At 36.6% G+C, this 22880-nt stretch overlaps 1 protein-coding gene across 4 annotated transcripts in view; it reads left to right on the forward strand.

Annotated features, from left to right (window-relative positions):
- LOC5574775 (RNA-binding protein fusilli) overlaps positions 1 to 22880 on the forward strand; it is a 267224-nt gene that overhangs the window by 172442 nt on the left and 71902 nt on the right. For all 4 annotated transcript variants that reach the window (XM_021851398.1, XM_021851400.1, XM_021851401.1 and 1 more), the window contains one exon: positions 7539 to 7824. In XM_021851398.1, the coding sequence (XP_021707090.1) occupies positions 7539 to 7824 (286 nt within the window). The remainder of the gene's footprint in view (positions 1 to 7538; positions 7825 to 22880) is intronic.

Consider the following 22880-nt stretch of genomic DNA (forward strand, 5'->3'; position numbering starts at 1 on the left):
AAGGCTTTCAAAGATTGGTAATGCTAAGGTGTGAACATAAATAATTAATTTGTGTTTGCTGATGAGACTTCATTAAAGCCTTAAGTGCTTGAAGAGTTGAGCTTTGCTGAGGCCTTAAATACATGCAATATAAACTCAAACGGTATTGTTGTTTTAAAATAAAATAAAAATTTAAAAAAATTCTGCGACCTTCTTTATTCTATAACATTGCAGATTTACTAGCTTATCTCTCATATGAACTATGGAAACTTAAACAAGCATTTTTTCATTTTTTGTTTACATCGTTCGAAAACAATGAAATTATTCTTAACACTTCAGTCGTCGCGCTGTTGTATTTTGTACAACAGTGGTGAAAAAACCTCGCTTATCGTACACAGCATCAGCGTGGTGGTTCTGACGGTGCCAAACCGCGCGACGACTGAAGGGTTAAAAGCACATGAAGAAATCTGGGAAAGTTTGAAACAAATTTGATAGTCTAAAAAGTTATCAGAAATTTAATTTTGATTAGAATGATATGAGATTTCATGTTTATTGAACATTTATAATGTTATGTTGTGTCATGCAGTGAAGTACTGAGGGTCATATTTTTTCCCATACCTCTGAGTCACATGTCACCAAATCTTTCACATTTGTAGATCAAACTATCTAGGCCCTACTTCTGAAGAATCTGTAAAATGTGTATAATACAACTGCAGTATTTTTATACTTCGCTGCTAGTAGAAACCTCTGGAATTTCTAGTTCAAGAAATCGTACTGAAACTTTTTTTTTGGGTAATACGAGTAAATTCCGCATTTATATTCACTAAATGAATAGGTTTTCATTCTTGGAAGCAATTGTTTAAGGTCGATATAATCAAATTATTGTGATTTCGAACAAAACATCAGGTACACACTTAAACAGAGTGTTGGAGTTCGGTAAATAAAATTACCGAATTCGAACTGTAGAACGATAAATTACAGATGTTTCGGTAATGAAGCAGTTCTTGACAGCAATACTACCGAATTTCGGTGAATTATCGCTGATCTGCGTCTGTGAATCGCCAGCATCACCGGCAACGGTAAAATATTTCACTGATGTTTCGGTAATCTATCTATCAGCTCACCGAAATCGGTAAATCTGCAAGTTGACAACATCTGTCGTCATGTGTCTTTTTTTTCTGGTTTCGCAGTATACCCTTTGGAATTTATATGAGCCTATGCATGCTATAAAACGTTTGACTTTTACTGTGCGCCCTGTTTTCAAAATGTGCTTGAGAGAGAGCGAGACAGCAACAACACACGGCGCACAGTAAAAGTCATGAGAACAAAAGAATTTATCATTTTTTTCATGGTACTTCCAACATCGATGGCCCTCATCTTCAGACGTGCTTAATTTTGGATGTTAAGCAATAGTAGTTGTTCGCGATTGCACAATACAATAAAATATGAGAATTATTTTGTGATAGTATAGTTTTGCCTATTTTATTGGTATTACTAATGGTAATGCAGGTTATCAAGGAAAAAAAAACCGGGGGACAGGGCTACATTTTTTCGGTAGCAGATTACCGAAAAATTGGTAGTTTTGACAGCTGCGCTCAAAAATTCAATTTACCGAAATTTCGGTAATCCATTCGTTTACCGAACCGATTACCGAACGTTCAGCTGTTGAGATTTCGGTAAATAAATTACCGACTTCGTGATTTGATCTAAGTGTGTACAGCTAAATTCTCATATTTTCATATCTCATGCTTGATATTTTTTTGTAGCTCACGCATTTCAACAGCAAAGACATCTTGCATGATTTGGCTCATGTTTTTGACTTATTGGCTTCTATGAATTTCCACAGTTTTTTCACTCAAACCTTACTCTTTATTTTTGGGACAGAAATACAACAAATCTTTGTAATGTAATTGAGTGCTCCGAGAAGGAATTGTGTGTTTGGTTTTTCCCTCTCGGTTTGCGCGTCTTTGCCGGGCAGTGTTTCGAGAAGGCCCGAGCAATCAATTACGATTTCGCGTTTCGGCAGCCCGTGTGTATGTTAGGTGTATGGATGACGAAATTGACGACGATGGATTACCAATTGGCGAGCTCGTTTCATGCTTCTATTTGAAATAATTGAAATATGTCAATACATATCTTTATCGGGAAAACGGTATGAATTCAACGTATATGAAAATGTATATAAAAAAATCATTGGTTCCAAGTGCACACTTAAGTGTCGGCATGCTCTAATTCATATTTTGCATCATACATACATTACTTTTTCCTTGTCCAAATAGGGAGCGTACACTGACAGGATGCCGTGATCAATTAAATTACAATCCCATTCATAAAGACCAAGTGACCAAAATTACTGCCGCCCACCGCCCGCCACCCGCCATCAGCCACCAATAACCGCCCACTGCCTACCACCAACCCACCACCCGCCACCTAACGCAAATCATCCGCCCACAAACTGCCCGCCGCCATTCATCGCCACCGTCATCGCTTCAACATCAAACTCAATTATCACTAATAATCTTTGAATATTGAATTCCAAGAATTTGTTCATAATGTATTAATGTATGCAATTAATTTATGAGATTCGTAGCAAATTCCTTAAAAGAGTACAACTCACTGGAAAATGCTAAAAGCTTGTAAAAATGTTCGGAAAAAATAATAAAAATAGATGGGTTTTATGCCTATTGAAGAAGAAACTCGAAAGGAATTCACTTCAACGGGCTTTTCCCCATAAATAAATAAAAAAAAAGACACATACGATTGCTCTTGCTTAGAAATTACAAAGAATAATTGTTGTGTTTGAGTTGTTCGACACAAGAAGTGTCGACGTTTCGAGACTGATAGATGACTTTCTTAATTAATGTTCTAGAACTTATCAAATTGGGGGCTCAGATAGCCGTAGCGGTAAACGCGCAGCTATTCAGCAAGACCAAGCTGAGGGTCGTGGGTTCGAATCCCGCCGGTCGAGGATCTTTTCGGGTTGGAAATTTTCTCGACTTCCCAGGGCATAGAGTATCTTCGTACCTGCCACACGATATACGCATGCAAAAATGGTCATTGGCACAGTAAGCTCTCAGTTAATAACTGTGGAAGTGCTCATAAGAACACTAAGCTGAGAAGCAGGCTTTGTCCCAGTGGGGACGTAATGCCAGAAAGAAGAAGAAGAAGAAGAACTTATCAAATTAAATCTATAAGATGATTCTTATGTGATAATCATGGAGATGCTTAAATATACTCGGTCTCTGGTCACAATGGATGCCATACTAAAATTCCTTCCAAACATATCCTCTTTTGTATTTGCAAAAAATTATGAATGGTTCGTCACCAGAAGTGTCGACATATTTCATGTTTCAGTCTTCATCTAAAAAGATAATTTTAAATTGAGGCTACATTAATCACATCACCTACCAAGGTGAATCCACACGCAAATAAAACCGTTCCAGAAAATGCGCACAATCAATCACGAACTCTGGAACAAGGTGAATTTCGGTTTACGAATGTACACCATGAATAAAAATCACGTCATCGGGAACTATGTTCCTCAAATCATTCGTAACGCCTGCGAAACGGATCAATGGTAGGAAGAAAATCAAGGATCCGTGATTTTTGTTCTAGTAAACTAGAACAGTATTCTTGGAACCTGGAACATAGTTCATGGTGATGTTTTGGATTCCTGGCACCTTTAAGATACATGATGATTTTTTATGGCCTGTTTTTCGTTAGTGAATGATTATAGAAGTATTTTCTAATGCAATTGATTGTATTGAGATGCCATGACTGTAAATCCGTAAGCTACGCAATCCGAAAACACGACAAGGTAGCAGCAAATCCTTCTTTCAACACCTTTCGAAAGCTACGCCCGCTTAGTTGAAGGAATACGCAATTTTTCAGCAGCAAATCGAGCACATTTTGAGCAATACGTAATATTTCTGCACGCATAGCATGAAGAAAAAATAGTTACTTACTTGATAATTCACGCAGAAAACGTTCAAACATGCAAATTATGATGAAAATCTAAAACAAACATGCATACTCTCAATTCTCATTCCGGACCGCCATTCCTTTGTTGACTACCGAGGATATTTGTTTATGCGCATGCGTTATCATTTTTGACAGCGCGCGTGAACAGAGTTCTTGTTATCAGGAACCAAATCGTGAAAATGGTTCAATGGGTTCTGGATATCATGATTTGAGAGTCATGATACCGAAAGCGTTACTAAACAAGCATGCTATTGGAAGAGGCAAGAACTATGTTCTTGGATTACTGATTAGGTTCATATAAACGAGATGCAAACAATCACGCTTTTGGGAATAGATTCATAAAATAGAACAAGCATTGTGTTCCGTTTACCATGACTTTTTGTTCACGATTATGAGAACGGATTTGTTTGCGTGCAAATGGTGTAGTTTCCTACTACTTTCCACTAACAAAAACTCCTTTCCGTGACAACCATGGAGATGCAGAGGTATACTCGGTCTTTAGTAACACTAACATTCCTTCCCTTCCCTGATGACCGTAAGAACGTGGCCGGCGCCATTTTTGACTTTATAATGCTTGGATTTCTCGAAATTGTATTCTGAAGATGGTACGCTACTCCCAACCTCCGTCTGTTGGTTCCTAGTGCAATTCTGATTATTCTGGTCAATCACGGAGTAGTAACTACGAATTGTACGGTCATTGATGCTTTTGCTTAGAAATACAACAAATTTTTGTGATGTAAACAATATCATTGGGTGTTATGTCTGAACGGCATGAGTGTAAGCGAATCACTCGCTTGCATCAAAATTGCATGCGAAGCTAATCTCATATGAGTTTGCCCTCGAGGGAGAACTCAATGATTGGGATTTGAGCGTGAATCTACGAACACTGCGTCAGAAAGTCGATCGGAGTAAAAGAAAAGATTTCAGAAAGTCGATCGGAGTAAAAGAAAAGAACTTTGAGAAAATTATTGTTATTCTAATTGCAGTTCAATTCAAACATGAATAAGATTGTTGTAAAATTGTTCGATTTAATCTAGAATTCAGTTGCGTTTACAATGTATTTCGATGCAGGATCTATGTGTCGCTGTCCTTGTTTTCAAGGCGCCTTCGATATTAATTATTGTTGTGGCATTAAACGACTTTATTTCGAACCTTTTTGTCTGTCAACGCTGAATGGCCATACAGTGGTCATATCCATTTAGTCTAGATGTCGGCACTTACTTGCATCAATGTCCACCGCCTAATTACGCCCAATTATATCGTTGTTAGGTTCGTGGTATGAACTGTCTAAGCCACAATCGAATTGGTGTTTTGATTCAGCCGTGTAACATACTTACAAGTGACTTTGATCTTTGTCTGCTTGGCAAGCAATAATGAGCTGTAATGCATGTAATGCAAGCATTCTCCGGTTGTCGCCATTTTTTCGACTCAATTGAATCAGTGTAATAAGTATAAGCGACTGGGAGCAAGAAAAAACGCAGAATGAAGTTTTGTTGGCGGACGGACAGACAGTTCAAAGCCATTGAAGCTTGCGTTCGTTGTTGGGCTTAATCGTTGTCGTTTAATAATTAGGCTGCAACTATGTTGAGCTCAATATATTAGTAGTCTGAGCTACTGCTAAATAGATACTAGACGGGTATAGTTGCTGCTGGTGCGTGAGCTTATGTTTCCACATGAAATGGAGAGTCGTTAATCCAACCAAACGATCAACGGCTACAACATGACAGATTGAGAAATGCTTCAGAACTAGTTTTCGTCTCTCAACAGTATGAGGCAGGAATGTGCGTATTTGTGTGAAGTGCGCTGACTGGTGGGAAGTTGAAGCTTAGCGATGTTCCATCAGAGGGAACAACTGAATCATGATGACTAATCTGTCATTTACGAACAGCTGGGCAATCGTGATCATAGGCAGTTTGAGAACTTTTTTCTGTTTGACGATGTAAAAAAAAATGTAACGAATAATTGTCCTTCGTATAAGAAGTCACAGAGTATGAGGGTGTCCGGCTGTTTATTTTATTTTGTTCAAAGTTTAGGTCCTTTGATGATCTTCTTCAAGGACTCAATAGTTACTATTCTTTTGTCGAGTATGGTTCGGTAGTTCAAAAGATCACCCCTTATAGGAAATTTTTATATCATATGTACTAAACAAACTGATGAGATCATTCTATTATTCAATATTTTAATTTTTCTATTTTCTATTTTAAGGCGAAGTAGGCCGTAATTGAAATGTGTACCCGTCGTTGATCATTGTTGCTCATTCATCTCACAATTTCGAATCAAAGAAAACCAGTTGGTTTTGCCGATTTTGCACTGACACAGCTGAAAAAAGTATCAGCATACTTTATGCATGTTTGCGGGTACAGTGTTACTTTTTCAAGCCAATATAAACTATCAAGACTGAATTATATCACTTTGGAATTGCAAGCTGCAAAGTCTTCATTGTTCCCAAAACGAATGACGGGCTACTTAGCCTTAAACACATTGTATGAGTGAAAAACCGAATGTTTTTCTAATTTACTTAATCTTGATTGACCATCCTTTTGCCCATCCCTCGCATCGTCACTGGACACCAATCGATTGAAAGCGAATGCCGAGATGGAAAACCCGGAAAGTGTACCACCGTGTCACGCAGTCTGTGTGTACGACTGCGAATGACTCCAATTGGCGTAGAATTAGCCATTGCACACCCCGTAGAGGTCTCTATAATTAAAACCGGGCCCTAGGTTTCGCCACCCATGGCAACCAGTTTGTGTCCGCAATGTTGCTATTTAGATACCCCAGTGGCTGACTAATTTTCTCTCATTTCTCTGGTGATAGATAGCGCCATCCTGCCCCACTATTCCTTCGTTCCATTGCTGCGTTGCATTACAGTTGCATATGTTGACCACCAAACAGAAAATGAGTAGTTTCCTACCCTCTTTCTCCTCGAGGCAGCCTACTAAATTACGAAATAGCGAAACAGACTCATCCAAATTCGACTCGATCGGCTACCGTAACTTATCGAATTTTGCTGCCAGCAGTCACCCGGGGTCGTAAATTTCTGTTTGTGCATATATACTCGGGCGCCCCCTCCGGAGGGAAAACAATAAACCGAAATCCCCGTTGCGATAAGATTGCCAAGCGTGCGTGCTTGGTTAATACAACGTACGACGTATCTCAAGATTGGGTCCTAAAGCCCTGTCTCAATTTCAATACCAAATACTTAAGCTTAGGCCAGAAACACATATTTACTAAATTTTTAAACGTTTTTCTTTGGTTTAAGTCTAATAAACAATTGTTTTCGGTTTTTGAGATTTTGGTTTATACTCAAACTTTGGGTGTATTTTGTTTTCCGTGTCCCTTCTAAAATGTCAGATATGAACCACCCCAGTGATAAAAAGTTGAACCCCTGTGTTATTCAATAAAAACAAAGTATTATCAAAAAAAAAAAAAAAATAGGACTCTATTGTGCTTAAGTTCCAAAATTATTATCAAAAGCTTTGTTTCCATAAAATAAGCGGGCAAAGCAGCATCCAACCAAAACCCCCTTACATCTCGACTAATCATCATTTCGTTTTTTCTTCCACCCTATTTTGCAGTTCGATTCCTACACACGGTCCCTCCAGATTGACCCCTGCGGGGGCAACTTTCGGCTGGTGGTCGATGGACAGCTGCCCCTGCGGCAGTGTCTCCACCCGGAAGCCGGTGCCAAAGATATTCAGCTACCCGCGTACTACTGGCGATTCAGCGACCTGCGGAAGGAGTACGTGCGCTGCAAGGCTGGAGATTTGGCTCGGGCCCTGGTTCCGGTGTCCGATGTGACCAAGCTGCACACGATGCCCCGGCTGCCGACGGTGCCCGCCTCGGTGGCTGATATTATGCAAGGTGAGTATTAGATTGGTTGTATGGTGGTTTATTGTGATTTTGTACGAGTATGCAATTTAAAACTTTCAACAGCAAATTATACTGCGACCGCTAGAAAATCTTAAACCTTGAAAACCTTTCTACAGAAATCTGGAAACGTTTCTTAGATTGAAGCTGGAAAAGTTTCTTAGCTAGAAGCTGGAAAAGCTTCTTTTCCAGAAGCTGTTAAAGCTCACTATCACATCATATCATATTTATAAACCCTAAAAAAGCTGCATTTACAGAGCCCTAGAAAGATATGTCTACTAGATATTGGAAAAGATTCTCTACCAGAAGTTGTTAAAACTCTATTCCAGAAGCTGGAAAAGTTTCTTTTCTACAAGCTGGAAAAACTTCTATACCAGATGCTAAAAAAGCTACGCTTTTACAGAAACTAAAAAGCGAAGCCTTCAGAAGCTGTATAAGCATCTCTTTCAGAATCCAGAGCGTCTCCCGGAAGCTGTAAAAGTTACTTTTCTAGAAGCTGGAAAGACTTCTCTTCCAGAAGCTGGAAAAGCTTCTCTTCCAGAAATTGGATACGCTTCACTTCCAGAAGCTGGAATTTTTTTTTCTTCCGGAGGCTGGAAATTTTTTTTTTTCTGCCAGAAGCTGGAAGAGCTTCTCTTCTAAAATCTGAAAAAACTAGCTTTAGAAAAGCTTACCTCCAGAAGCTGAAAAAAACTGAGGTTTGGAAGACAAATAGGTATATCAAATTACTGGTTTGAAGGCCAAAGCTTAAACTTTAAGATTTTTTTCTGAAATGTAAGGATAATTTTTAGTAAATTCCTGTCGAAAAAACAAGAAAACTCTGGAATCCGTCCAAATAACTCTACCAAGAATGCTTCAAATATCTCGTCAGAAAACTGTGAAGGATATTTCATCCGAAGCTACATTTGTGGCTTCGTAATAGTCATGTAATGTAACACAGTACTGATCCGATTTTGTCAGCCTCCGATTTTTTTTGCCCCCGATTTTGTCTACCCCCGATTTTGACAGCTTTTTGACCCAATTTTGTTTACCTATTTTAAATTTGTCAAAAAATATTATTGTCATGTTTTACCACGTTTACATTAAAATTGATGATGATGTTTGATGTCATGCATGCATAGGTGTAGCCAAAGGGGACAATGGCAATGCCCCTTATTAAGTGTTAAAAATCTATATTACCAATATAAGGGAGGGGGGAGCCCCTGATAAAAAAAAACTGGCATCGCCCATGTCTATCGCCCTCTTAAAAGTCCATGCAACCATGTAACACGTCAAAATTTGAAAAACAGGAACAAAATAAAATGACCCGATTTTGTCAGGTTCCCCATTTCATTTCTAAAATTCATCGGGGGCTGACAAAATCGGGTCCTTGCTGTAACTGATTTGGTATCAAAAGATGATATCATATTAAGTTGTGAATTCACTAGCACTGAAAACAGCCAAGGCATCACTAGTCATTGGTTGAAGATTTTATCAGAAATCTGCCCCAGATCTCACATATATTTGCATATGAATATATATCAAGATCAACCAAGGATCTCACATGGAGTTCATCAGGATCTTATTAGGTATTCATCAAGATATTTGCAGAACACCAAGCGTCAATTAATCAACATATCAATATTCTTAGACCTATTATCAAGTAGCAAGTATCTTTTTAAAAACTTAGTCGCTAATTACCTTCTTCTGGTTACCATAGTTCAAAATATTTCAATATTTGACAGGGAATATAACATCAACACATTAACGCCCGAATCATTTTACATTCATAGTAATCACCTGATTCTTTCTGGAGTATCGCAACATGATAAGAGAATGAGAAAATCATCATTTAAATGGTAATCTTCGATAAAATTTACAGTTATAATTACAATTGACAAAACGAGGTTTATTTGTAAATTATGAAAAGTTAAACAACTGATATTGAAAAGTGACATGCGTACGATCAAAAAACAAAAACGATCAACTGATGGAACATACACTTCGTAGTTGCTACTCCGTGATCAATCAGGATAGTATTTGCACAGAGAACCACTCAGATGGGAGCTTGGGTTTTAGCTTTTTACCATCTTCAATGTGCAATTACACTATCCTTGATATTTCTAGATTGATAACGGCGCCGAATAGAAAAAGATAGCTATTAGATAGAACGTTACATAGATGAGAAAGGAACGGGCCAGGGATTGAACCCAGGACCTCCTGCTTGAGAAGCAAAAGCGATAGCCATTAGACTACCAACCCCGTCGATATTGAAAAGTGACATGCGTACGAAACACAAACGAGCACATAGACGAATATGCAGAACACGTACTCGTTTACGTTCATACATACATACCAACGTGTAATAAAAATCACTGAGAGTTCAGCAGGATTGCCAAGATATTTCCATATTATTTCCACAGGAATTTTGGAGTTTCCCACACAACCCCAAAATGAATTCAGCAGGATTCCCATAGGATTCTCACACAATATCCGCCAGATTCCCACTGAATTTCCATTGGAGTTTCCCCAGGATGCTCATAGAAACCATATGGGATTTCCATAGGATTCTCACAATTTCCGCAGTATTTCTACACAAATCCCACAGAATTCCTAAAGGTTTAGCACAAAGTTTCCAGAGAATTCTTACAGGACTCTTATGGTATTCTTACATGATTCCCAAAGTAATTCCACAGGTTTCTCTCAGGAATTCTAATTGTTTGCACATAGCTCTTACAGGATTCCCTCCGAACTTACACTGGAACCTCTCAGAATATCCAAAGAATTTGCACACGACACTAACAAGAATCCCAGGATTCCAGTAAGATTTTCATTGTATTTTCAAACGATTTGTTCACTATTTCCGCAGTATTTCCACGACATTTGCTTAGTATTTCAACATAACTCCTACAGTATTGCCTCTCAAAGCCATAGGAGTCTTAGAATTCTCATTTAACAATTCTCACTGGAATCCATACAGGAATCCAAGGATTCACAATGGCTTTATTGGATCTACATTGAAATGCTGGAATCTACACCGGAATCATAGCATCCACACTGGAATCTTTGGATTCACACTGAAATATCAAAAATCACACCATCACAGCATCCACACTGGGATCTCAACATCCACACTGAAATTTCAGAATCAATACTGAAATCCCAGGATTTTTACAAGAATACCAGGATTCATACTGTATCCCGAGGATCCACACTGGTATCCCATAATCCACGCTGGAATACAAGGATCCATACTAGAATCCCATGATCACACTGAAATTCGAGCATCCATACTGCAATTCCATGGTAAACTACAATATTAGGACCCATACTGGAATACCAGGATCCATACCGTGACACCAGGATCCACACTGGAACCCCAGAATCCTCGCTGGATTCCCAGGATCCATACTGAAATCCTAGGATCCACAATCGAATATCGTTATCCACACTGGAGTTCGAAGATCTATACTGGAATCTGAGCATTCATACTGGAATTCCAGGGTCCATACTGAAATCCCGGGTGCCACACTAGTATACCCACACTTGTATACCAGGATGCACACTACAATCCCTGGATCCACACAGGATTCGCAGAATCTATACTGGTAATCCATGCTCCACGCTGAAATCACAGGATCTACGCTGGAATCCTAGAATCCGTACTGAAATCCCTACTTCCACACTTTACACCCAAGATTTACATTGAACTACCAACCTGGCTGGAATATTGTGATCCCCCAAGATCCATACTGAAATCCCACGATGAACACTTCAATCATAAGATTCACACTGTTACCAAAGAATCCACTCTGAAATATCAGAATCCAGACTGGTATCTCGAGATCCGCACTGTAATCCCAAGATCCATCACGGAGTCCCAGGAACTACCGGAGATTCCAAAATCCACACTGCAATACTAGGGTCAAACCTGGAATCCACTCTGGAATAATAAGATCCCCACTGTCACTCTAAAACCACATCATAGTCCCAGGAACTCTCCCCCAATGCCTACGATCTACACTCGGATTAGATTAACACTGGAATAAAGGAATCCACGTTGAAATGCCAGAATCCACAATAGTGTTCTGGGATCCATACTGGAATCCCAAGAACCACACCGAAATTATGCGATCCAGACTTCAATCCATAATACAGTCCCATGATCCATATTATAATGAATGGATCCACAATGAAATTCCAAGATTCACACAGGAGTTCCAAAAACCACACTAAGATCCACACAAGAATCCCAAGTTCCACACAGAAATTCAGCAATCCACATAATAATCCTGTGTGGATCCAGGGATTGTACACTACAATGCAGGATCCATACTGGAATCCAAGGATGCACACTGGAATCCCATGATGATCCATCCTAAAATCGTAGGATCCATTCTGAACTCTCAGAATTCACACTGGAATCCCGAAATCCTCGCTGGTTTTGCTTATTTTAATATAGGACGATAATGCCGACAAGAGTTGTTGATAAAACAGCTGAAAAAATTGAAATATTTTTTTACTTACAGTGCAACTTTACGAGAGAAATCTGAAACCTGTCATTAGACTGCCCTTGAGCTCTTTCACAATATTGCCAAGATACCATCCATCCATTTTGTTTAAAAAATTAACTGTATTCATAAAAGTAACTGATTTCAAAATAGATCACTAGATAATGGGTTAAGCAGTTTTCCACAAATTTCACGCAATATGTCAGTCAGCCGTATGCTAACGTTTTTGTCAGCTTTCTTCTGCACTCATGCAAAAGGTCAATCTAAGTACATAGAAAAGCCATATCAAAATTCGGCATTCGCCACTAGGAATCGGATTCAATTTCATAAATATGCATTTGCAAAACCAAAAAAAAAAAAATCGTAGAAACCACGAACCTTGCGAGTTCATGTTTGTTGAAAGTAGTAAAAACTGGGTCCACGACGAGATTACCTAGATAGAAATTCCTTTTTCTTGAGCTGTAGTATTTTGCATGAGCCTGCAAATATTGATCGTTGCTGATCTTTCATGGTGAAGATTTGCCCTAATATTGAGGCTGAATAGGGGCAGCTGATCATCTACAAGAAGTACGAAATCACCTGCATCATTACTCCGCAGAATCATAAGGCATTCCGTTGCTTAGTCGTTATAAACACCAGCGGGGATTGCAGAATTCGTTCTCATATGATTTTGAAGCACAATCGACGCCAGCGAAGAAAGACATACTATCTGTATCAGCCCATGATCGGCAATGTATCGTCAGTTGTAACAAGTTTTATCAAGCAGCAGCGAACGAGAGAGCGATGATAAATCCCGTTTCTCTCGACCATTTGTCATTGGGCCTCCCCCTAATGATTGTTTTATTGTACTGAAATGATAAACAATTCCCGAACATCCTAAGTAATAGAGTCCCTCAGGTTTGGAGCTTGTTTTGATGGGGTTAACGTTCAACGCTCCGTCATCGTAATCATCGTCATCATCGAAACTTCAAAAGCAGTTTTTCTGTTCAAAACTAAAAATTATTCAATGAAAATGTGTTCACTGTGTTTCTGTTGGAGAGAAGAATACTGTGAACACATTTTCCTGTAAATTTCTTAATTTCGAAAATTCCGAAATCAATGACGGATCCTGGCCCCTCAATCATGCACAGTTATTCCTCAGATCTAATCATAGCTGTAGCAGAAGATGATAAACGGACTTCCATGAAGAGTTGCGGTTGATGATTGTTACAGAGAGCGAAAAGTAAGAGATTCTCTCAATTATCTCAGAACTCAGCCTCCGAACACCAACGAATATTGCAAAAGTTTGGCCCTGCTTATAACGAAGCTGCTGGAAACATGCAATTGTCCAAAAACTCAAACATAAGATCTTCTCTAAGTGGTGTTGAAGAACAATAAAAAATCCAAAATCTAACCTCACTCTCAACCCTAAGATTTAACATACCCCTAAAAATTGCTCAACTTTCAGACATTTCTCATAAGTTTAATCTAAATACAAACCCATGCAAAATAAACTGTCGAATCATAGCTGTAAATTAATGATACTTAGTTAGTTAAGGTCTTATTTAGGTAAGAGTTTGAAATTCTCACTTTTTCAAATAACAAAATTTACAAAAGTATTTCCTTTCGCACACTACAAAAAAATCTTCAAGATCTTTGAAACAGAAACTTCAGCCCCTCAATGCTTTCATTAAGTTGGCGCCTCTGCTTGCTTAGGACCATTGTGTTATTTTTAGAGACTCATTTTCAGGTTCTAGTAGAAAGAACTTCAGTAATTTCTCTATTGATTTTTTAAAGGTTTTTTTTTTCTCAGGAAGACAGTCAGGTTGCTTCAACCGTTTTTTAGAGGGTTTCGTTTCGAAATTCCACCTAAGATTTCTGGTTGAAGAATCTTCAAACAAATTCCTCCAGAATTTCCTCCAAGCAATTCAAAGTTATTGCAGTAATTTCTAGATAGACTTTCTTCTGGTAGTTTTTCCACAGATTTCTCCATGCTGCAGTTAAAACTCCAGCAGATCGTCTAAAGATTACTACAGAAATTGCTTCAGGAAATTCTACAAAAGTTTAATTCAGAGTTTTTGAAGGAATCTGAAGGGGTTTTAAACCTATACCTATACCTATTTTCTGGTGATTCCACTAGCATTTTCAACAAGTTTTTCTTGCTCAAAACTCCTCCTTGGATCCATCAAAAACTTTATTTGGGATTTCCGCCAGGTAATGTTGCAGGAATTATTACAGTAATTCCTCCGACTATTCATACAAAAATTTTACCATAGGTTGATTAGGAATTCCTGTAGAAAAATCTGCAAGAATCTTTCATTTTAAATATCTTCCAATAGTTTTACAATAACTCCAGCAGTTAAGCTTGAAAGTCTTCTAAGATTCCATCAAGGCTGCTATAGCAGGGCTGGTTGTAAGTCACTTTTTAGTGACTTGGTCGCTTTTTTCGACCTGGTCACTAAAAAGTCATTACTTTCGACAAAATGTCACTAAAGTCACTTTTTAAGTGATCTGATGATAATGAAATCTCGCATAACTTCTGATCTCGCCCTAAAAGCCATTGGTAACCATGTGTGTAGCTCGTTGTTTCTGAGCATTTGAATGGATTTTCATGTTATTTAACAACACTATGTGGAAGAAAGGATCATTATCTACCAGCCCGTGATGTTGGTTTGGATGCTTATTCTTTCATTTGCTCAGAAATAACGAGCTACACACGTGGCTACCAATGGCTTTTAGGGCGTTATCTCAGAGTATGCAAGAAATCTTAGACAGGGATAGCACTTCAAACATAATCAAAAAGAAATAGATATTTATCATTATCAAGGCAACTATAGTGTGATTTTGAAATCAAAGTGTTAAGATTCTTGACTCAAGCAAAATAGAGACTCCCAACTAACTTTCTGGAAGAATTCAGGTGAATATTCCATAGATATTTCCAACGGAAAATGTAAAAATTTCCTGGGAAAAGTTTTTGGAGAAGATTCTGGCAAAACTTAGGAAGCAACTTCGGGAAGAAATTTTTGTCCGAAATATTTTGATAAATTTTGACACAAAGCCGAACTAATATCTAACAGACGTGTTGAATAAATTACCAGTGAACTTTCTGCAGTAATCTACGGCTATAGAAGGAATCCTAAACCTGCCTCCTGAATGAACATCATCAAAACTCAACTGGAGAATAAGTCAAAGACGATTAGAAATAACAACAAAAATTCAAAAAGTTTGTCATAAACTCGTCCATGATTTTAATACCGTGTACTAGTTTTGCTAGGAACCATTGCTGATATTACATTAGATATTCCAACATATAAACTATACATGTTTTCATTGATTACCTATTGGCAGTTTTATACACGACTATGGTCAACTCTTTCTATACAAAAAACACGTTACTATAATGAATGCTTCAACATTATTGGACGATAACAATTACGTGTGGTTACGAGTCGCCACTGGGTGATATGATTGTTTTCAAAACCTAATTTAGTTATAGAAACGATCAATTGAAATATAAGTATTTTAAGTATGCATGGAATTATTTTCTAAATCTTTATGCAAGACATTCATCGAATTTGGTTTGTCTCGAGTTTGCCAATAAGCAGTTGTGTTTTAGAGTTACCGTTGTTTATTCGGAAGTAATGGTTTAATTTTACAGAAATTCTGTCGAAAATTTGGCTTGAATTTTAATTTTTCGTTCGTTTTTTGAACTTGTAATTCTGTAAGGATTTTTTTCAGAATACTTTGAAATAAATTGACGATTTTCACCACAGTTTTGTCTTCAACCAACATTTTTCCACCGATTTATTCCACAGATTTGTTGAGAAATGCTTCTAGTAATTCGTTTTGCATCCCTACTTCAAAATCTTCAATGAATTTTTGCCTGTAAGTTCATCATGAACAGGAGTTATTCTAAACATTCTATCACGAGTACCGTAGTTCATGTATTTGATTTTTTTTGACTGAAATCAGAAATATAAAATAGTCACTTATATCAAGTTAATGATCGTCTCGTAAAAAAATGATATGTGAAATCTACAATGCGCCATCTTTTTGTCTCATTCCGGATAGCTTATTGTTTAAGATTTGAAATTACTGCAGTTCTATACATTCTATATTCACCCAATATGTAGATTGGCTACACATATAACGAATTTTCATTTCTAGTCATTTTAATGACTAATACTTGTAATTTTGAAGTCACTTCTAGGTCACTTTTTGGTCACTATTTTGATCATTTTGGTCACTAAAGTCACTATTATTTTGCTGTCCAACTGCTACCAGCCCTGCTATAGTTCCTTCTTATGTTTTCGAAGAAAAATTCTCTAATGTTATCTGAAAAATATCCTTTACCGTTCCCTGAATGACCTATTTGTGGAATTTATGAAAGAGGCTCTGAAGGAATTTAGAAGCCTTACGCAAATCGAACTAATTCCTTTGAAAACTATCCTTTTGGATCAAACGAAAACATCAATTTTCTTCAGAAATATGTGTATAACTGAAAATGAAGGAAGAAAGTAAGCACAATTTTTCCTCACAATATTTTTGCTAAACAACTGGAGTGGGCGTAGAAATGTTCTCCGTTTTTTTCTCCTTTACGCTTAATAATTTTCTTGTTGATTTTTTTATTTTTGCAAATGAATGAATGTTGTTCTTCTCTTTCTAAAACCATGTTATTTTGTAGGGGTTGTTGAAAATCGAGGGGTCCTCAATAACTGTTTTGATTATTTCTACCGATGGGTCCATCAATTTGACCAACCGAATGCAGTGCCTTCAGTTACTCGACAGGAGCTTTCGAAAGCTTCGAATGAGCATAATTTTAGACATTTTGAAAGACCAAGTGTAAAAAGTGGGCCGGTCTCAGCGAGAACTCATTTGTGATTTTTCCTAAAAATTTCATAAAAATCGATCGAAGAATTTCGAGGTTTATAGAATTTTAAATCCTTTGAATCGATGTTTTTGTATCGATTTGGTTTTCTATAAAAAATGATGATAATAAGCACCAAAATTAGGATCAAATGCATTTGTTTTCGATTTTCAATACCTTTCAGTTCAATCACTCTTGTTTTTCATCAATTTACTAAAAATACATAGTGTTTTAAATATACTGAATAGAATTGGAAAATTAATCTATGATTAAAAAGCTAAAAATCTGTGCGAACCGTTTCAACACGACGGCCCTTAAACATTGTGGTTAATCTGCATCGACAATTATGGTACCAAAAATCGATCAAAAATAAATTTTCAAATTGCAATTTATCAATTAACTACACATACTTTTTAGCATAAGAGTACCCATTTTCATCCTGTTTGAAGATTTAATACCTTATCTTTCAAATTTCTATATACAATATAAAAGGGCATTCTCAGCAGGTTAAAAATCCTATGGCGAGTAAGAAAAAAAATATAAAATTCACCATACGATTTGTAATTCTGCTAAAGATATATTTTTCTTTTGTATGTTCAACGTCTGATTTGAAGGATTATCAAATCGTCAAACAGGACGGAAATGCTCTTATGCTAAAAAGTTCGTTACCACTTTTTCGAATTTTATTGTTTGTCTATGACGTAATTGTATGTAAAAATATATACCAAGTTTCCGAAGAGCACTCAAATATTCATTGTTTTTAGAATAGTGTCAGTCTTGAAAGTAACGGCGTAAATTAGGCAAGGTTTTAAGTTAAAGTTTGACGTCATTTCGCATTTCAAAAAATGCGGAAAGCTTTTCAAGACATCGTCTTTTTTCAGAGTGTAAATCTACATGCACGTCATAACCTTTCAATGCAGTTCAAAGTCAATCGTAAATTTCCATAAGAAACAATTCATTGAATAGTTCAGATATGTCTAGAGTACTTTATTGAAAAGGAATCAAATTTGATTTCCTCAATGTGTTTTCAATTTGAATTAAAATGAAATCTAACAATCATTTGTTATTTTTCAACGAAAAAAACTCATATCACCCACCGATGAACGCAAAACCAGTTCAATCCTCTGGTAGTGACGGATACGCGTTTTTTTGTGTGCAATCCAGTTAAGTACACTTGACCACTTGCAGATAATTGCGCTTGTAAGTTCCACGTCACAATCGGACCGGCAAACGGCGGCAGTAAACAATGGCTCCTTCGGGCACCCCCATGCGCGAGTCTTCCCGACCAGTGCACTACCATTGAATTGTAACAGATTTTGTAACTGTTTTTTTTTTTCTAACAAAATATGTTATAATTTTAGCTCGTTTGTAGTATAAATAAAAACAATTAAAATAAAATTAACAAACATAAAACAAATTTGTTAGAATTTAAAGGAAAAAGTACACGATTTGTAAAAATTCAAACAAAAATATAACAAATTATTGTGTTTTCAATAACTGAATATGAACAAAAAAAAATGTTATTTTCTTTATAACTAGTTGAAATTATTCCAAACTTTGTTATTATTTGTTTTTAATTAAAAAAATAAAATCAGATTTTGTTGTTATAACTATTTTTGTTTCAGTTATGGTATATTTTCCTTCAATTCAGAGTACTCCTGATTAAAATTGTTATTTGTTTCCTATTTTCATGTAATTGTGATAGAATGTTGTTCTAACCCACTTGTCGGGTTATTGTGAACCCAAAGAAAAGCTTATCAGCCCAGTGATGCTCTGATAAGCACCGAGTGGAAACAAAACGCCGGCCGGCTGCTCTATCACTCAAATTCCTTCCCAGCCAAAAGCGACAATCATTGTGGGGCTGGCGAAAAACGATACCAAACACCTCCGCCCCTCCCCCTGCAGAGGAGTGGGTTGGTTATCTTGGTAGAGCTCGCAGACCTTGAATTAGGTAATCCGAACAATGCGCCTCCGATAACTGCACGAACTGCTGAAGCACCTTCGAATGACCATTTTTCGGTTGACTATGGATGGGTTATACATTTCCTTTTCTTTCTTGAGGAAAGATTATCGCTCTTTTTTTCAGCTCACTGTGGCACGGTGATTGATAGCTAATTTTGGGCCCGTATGGCATAATTACGCCAGGCACAGTGGCGTCAATATCTGAGGTCAAGAGCGGTCGCTGTTAATCTTTGGTGCGATCGGGATCTACGCACGAGCTACACGTGCGTTAGTGTAGGTTACCTTCTTCTAAACACACGGTCCTTGAAGATGTATCATCGACAGAAATTAAACCTCTTGTGTCGTTTCATCACACTCGGAAATTGTCTGGCGCTAATGGGCCGTCGCATAAGTCTCGCATAACGCAATGGTAATTGACTCGACTCGACGCACGGATGGTAAAAACTTTTCTCTGGCTCTTTTCGGGCTTTCCTATGGGATCATCCAGCGTTCGGTTTTGTTTGCCACCATTGTGGTGATTTATGATCGCACTGCTCGTGGGTCTTGACCATTTGATGGTAATATCTGACAGCTAGTAAAAAACGTTATTGGCCAAGGTTCTAATGACACGCTCATAATGAAGTTGCAATTAGTTTTCGGCCGGAGAATGGTGGGCACTTCTTTATCGTCACCTAATGGCACGATTTGCGTATTATTGCTGCCACGATGGGTTTGATAACAAAAAAAGTAGCTGAAACAGATGAGTAGGAGATTGAATGGTAAGTGACAGAGCCATGCTAAATCATGGCCAAGGACGAAAATGTACCGAGGAAAAAACGGCAAGCTTTTAAGCGATCTAAATAATTACTTTTTTTGTCATAGGATGTCATAACAATTTATGAGTATGCCATATATTAGAGTTGAAACAATTATAACATAGCTTCCTTGGAAGCTTCGGAACAATTCCTTGAGTTAGTCATAAACGATTTTGTAGATTATTTAATTGATATGAATAATCGTGTGACTCTCTGTGTGTGTCTGCGAATATATAAGAAGTACATCTGTATATGTCGAAACATTTAAATCATGAACGAATTAGAATGAAATGTCTCAGGTCTGGTAGCAAGTTTTCCAAAGACTTTTAGAGTATGTCTCTAATTTAAATTTTTAATCTGAATGAACTCTGATGTTTTTTTTTTGCTTTTTATCTGATGTACTCCAAAGTTTTCTACTCGACTGTACCATAAATTGTATTGGAAATATTTAACAGATTATTGGAGGAAAAACTTCTGGGATTCTTCGGGGATTTGTTCGGGAATACATTCAGAGCATCTTCCTCTTAATTTCTTTGAAGATTTCTCAAGCAATGCTTCTAAGAATTTCCTCCAGTAATTTCTCAAGTATTTCTTCCAGGATGTCTTTTAACAATTTCTCTATTTGCCCCTAATAGTTAGGGATAGTACATGAATTATGACAAGAAAAACTGGGGCTTTTTCGATCGCTTCTTTCCCCTTCAATCCCTTGGAATGTGACATAATTTATGCATGATCTCTTAAAATCTACAAAGGCTTATCCTAGGGTTGAAGAAATTCGGTTAGGACCCTAAAAACTCCTGGAGATGTTAGTTCGACATTTTTTTTCAGAAATTCTTCTTGTCAGCTTCATAGGATTTTCTTGAAGAATTCCTCCACTATTCTATATTTGTTCATGAATTCATGCAGGGATTATTCCACTAAATCTTTTAAAAACTCTTCCATGGATTCCCAATTCCAGGATCTGGTATTTCCTCCACAAATGTTACCATAGATGTCTTCACCGTTTCATCCAGGTATTACTACCGAAAATTTCCCAAGTAAAGTGTAAAGCAGGGCTGCCCAACGTACGGCTCGCGGCTTCATTTTGTGTAGCCCGCGAAGAGTTTGAAGATTCGTCTCATATCTGGCCCGCTGAATGTTTTACCAACTTGAAGTTAGAGCATACCAAGACTATTTTTTTCCTTTTCTTTTATGTTATTTCTAAAATGAACTTTATCTACCTTTTTTTTAATGAGTGAATATGTAGAAGTTGGATTCTATGAACTTTTTGTAGAATTTAAATATCCCTTAAAACTATTTTTCAATTTAGCAAAAAGTTGAAGTTTTAAAGTTCATAATGAAAAAGCCTATTTTTCACTTTTTGATAGAAAAAAAAACACTGAAATTCTATCGTACTTCATTCTGGGAAATAATTTTACACAATTCTGGAAAATCAAATCCCTGGGCAGGAATGTTGAAAATATTAGGAAGCTTTTGCAAAAAATCTTGGGCATGATTTTTATAAAATCATTGACATGAATATTACGAACAACTTGTGCAAAATTCTCATGTGTGTTGGGCAGGATTCTTACAAAATTTTTGGTAGTATCCTCGATAAATTAAACACTAAATCTGGAACATAATCATGTATTAGGCATTCACATTATCTAAGGTGAAATTTTTATCAAATTCTGAGTAGGATTCAAATAATGTACTAGACAGCAGTTTCACATATTCCTGGACAGGATCACAAAACAAATCTTAAACAATATTCTGACATAATGCTATGCACTATTTTTACAGAATCCTGCGCATAGTTCTCATATAATTCTAGGCAAAATCTTGGACAGCCTTCTCGAAAAATCCAGGACCTATTTTTGAGAATTCTAGGCAGGACTACCCGACCAGTGGTTTACATCAAAATTATAGCACAGTTATATCAAGATTTGTTACAAATAACAAATTTTGTTTCATTTTTGTTAGAAGCACATTGAGTTGATGGAGGAAATTATAATTGAAACAAAATCAATTCTAATAACAAAGTCTGTTTAAAACTTGTTTCAATTTATAACATAATTATAACACAATTTGATATAATAGATTGATTTCTATAGCTTATAACTAATTTTGTTATAATTTTATTATGGAAAATAATAAAATGAGTTAGATTTTTGTTTGATATGAAACATAATGAGTTATATTTTTGTTTAAATTATAATATATTTTGTTTCAACTTTGTTTAGTGTAGAGGAAATTGTGTTATAATTTTTGTTATTTTAACTACTAATCAGCCAATATTTTAACGCGCTAACTGAGTGATAAAATCTGTCACAACTCTGTTGTTATTCACTTGTCGGTTACCAGAAACATGTTGGATCGTGAAAGAAATCTGAGTAGTTGTCCTATAAAAACTTTAATTTCATTCCTATAAAATTCAAGGAAAGATGCTCACAAAAAAAAAACTCTTTAAAAGTGGCAAGCAAATGTTTTAATGGATAACTTTGTTCGATATTATTAAAAAGATTTTTTTGTTGACCACAAAAAGTTTGGCCTGTCGTCATATTTCGTTGCTGAGATTTAGCCTGCAGTTCAAAAATGTTGGGCAGACCTGGCGTAAAAGAATTCTTCAGAATTTCACTTAAAAATATTTATTAACAGGCTTCTAAGAACAAACGGTTAAAAGCAAAAAATCTTCCTTTGAGAAATTTTATTTTTAGCATTTTTTCATTCCATTAAAATTGTATGAGAATCAAAAAAAGCAAGCTAATCTACTATGAATTTGTTATTTTTTATTGGAAGAAAAATTCATGAAAAAAGTGGTAGAAAGCTTGAAAATAGTAGTATTTTTAGTATACTTAACTCAAACCTAATAAAACGTCACATCTCTTTGAGTTTAAGCCCCTCAATTAGAATCCGATGAAGTGGTACCAATATTTTCGAATCTAATCTAATCGAATTTTAAGATCTAAGGTGTTTAAA

Source organism: Aedes aegypti, chromosome 3 (assembly GCF_002204515.2).
Source record: "Aedes aegypti strain LVP_AGWG chromosome 3, AaegL5.0 Primary Assembly, whole genome shotgun sequence".
Taxonomy (NCBI): Eukaryota; Metazoa; Arthropoda; class Insecta; order Diptera; family Culicidae; genus Aedes; species Aedes aegypti.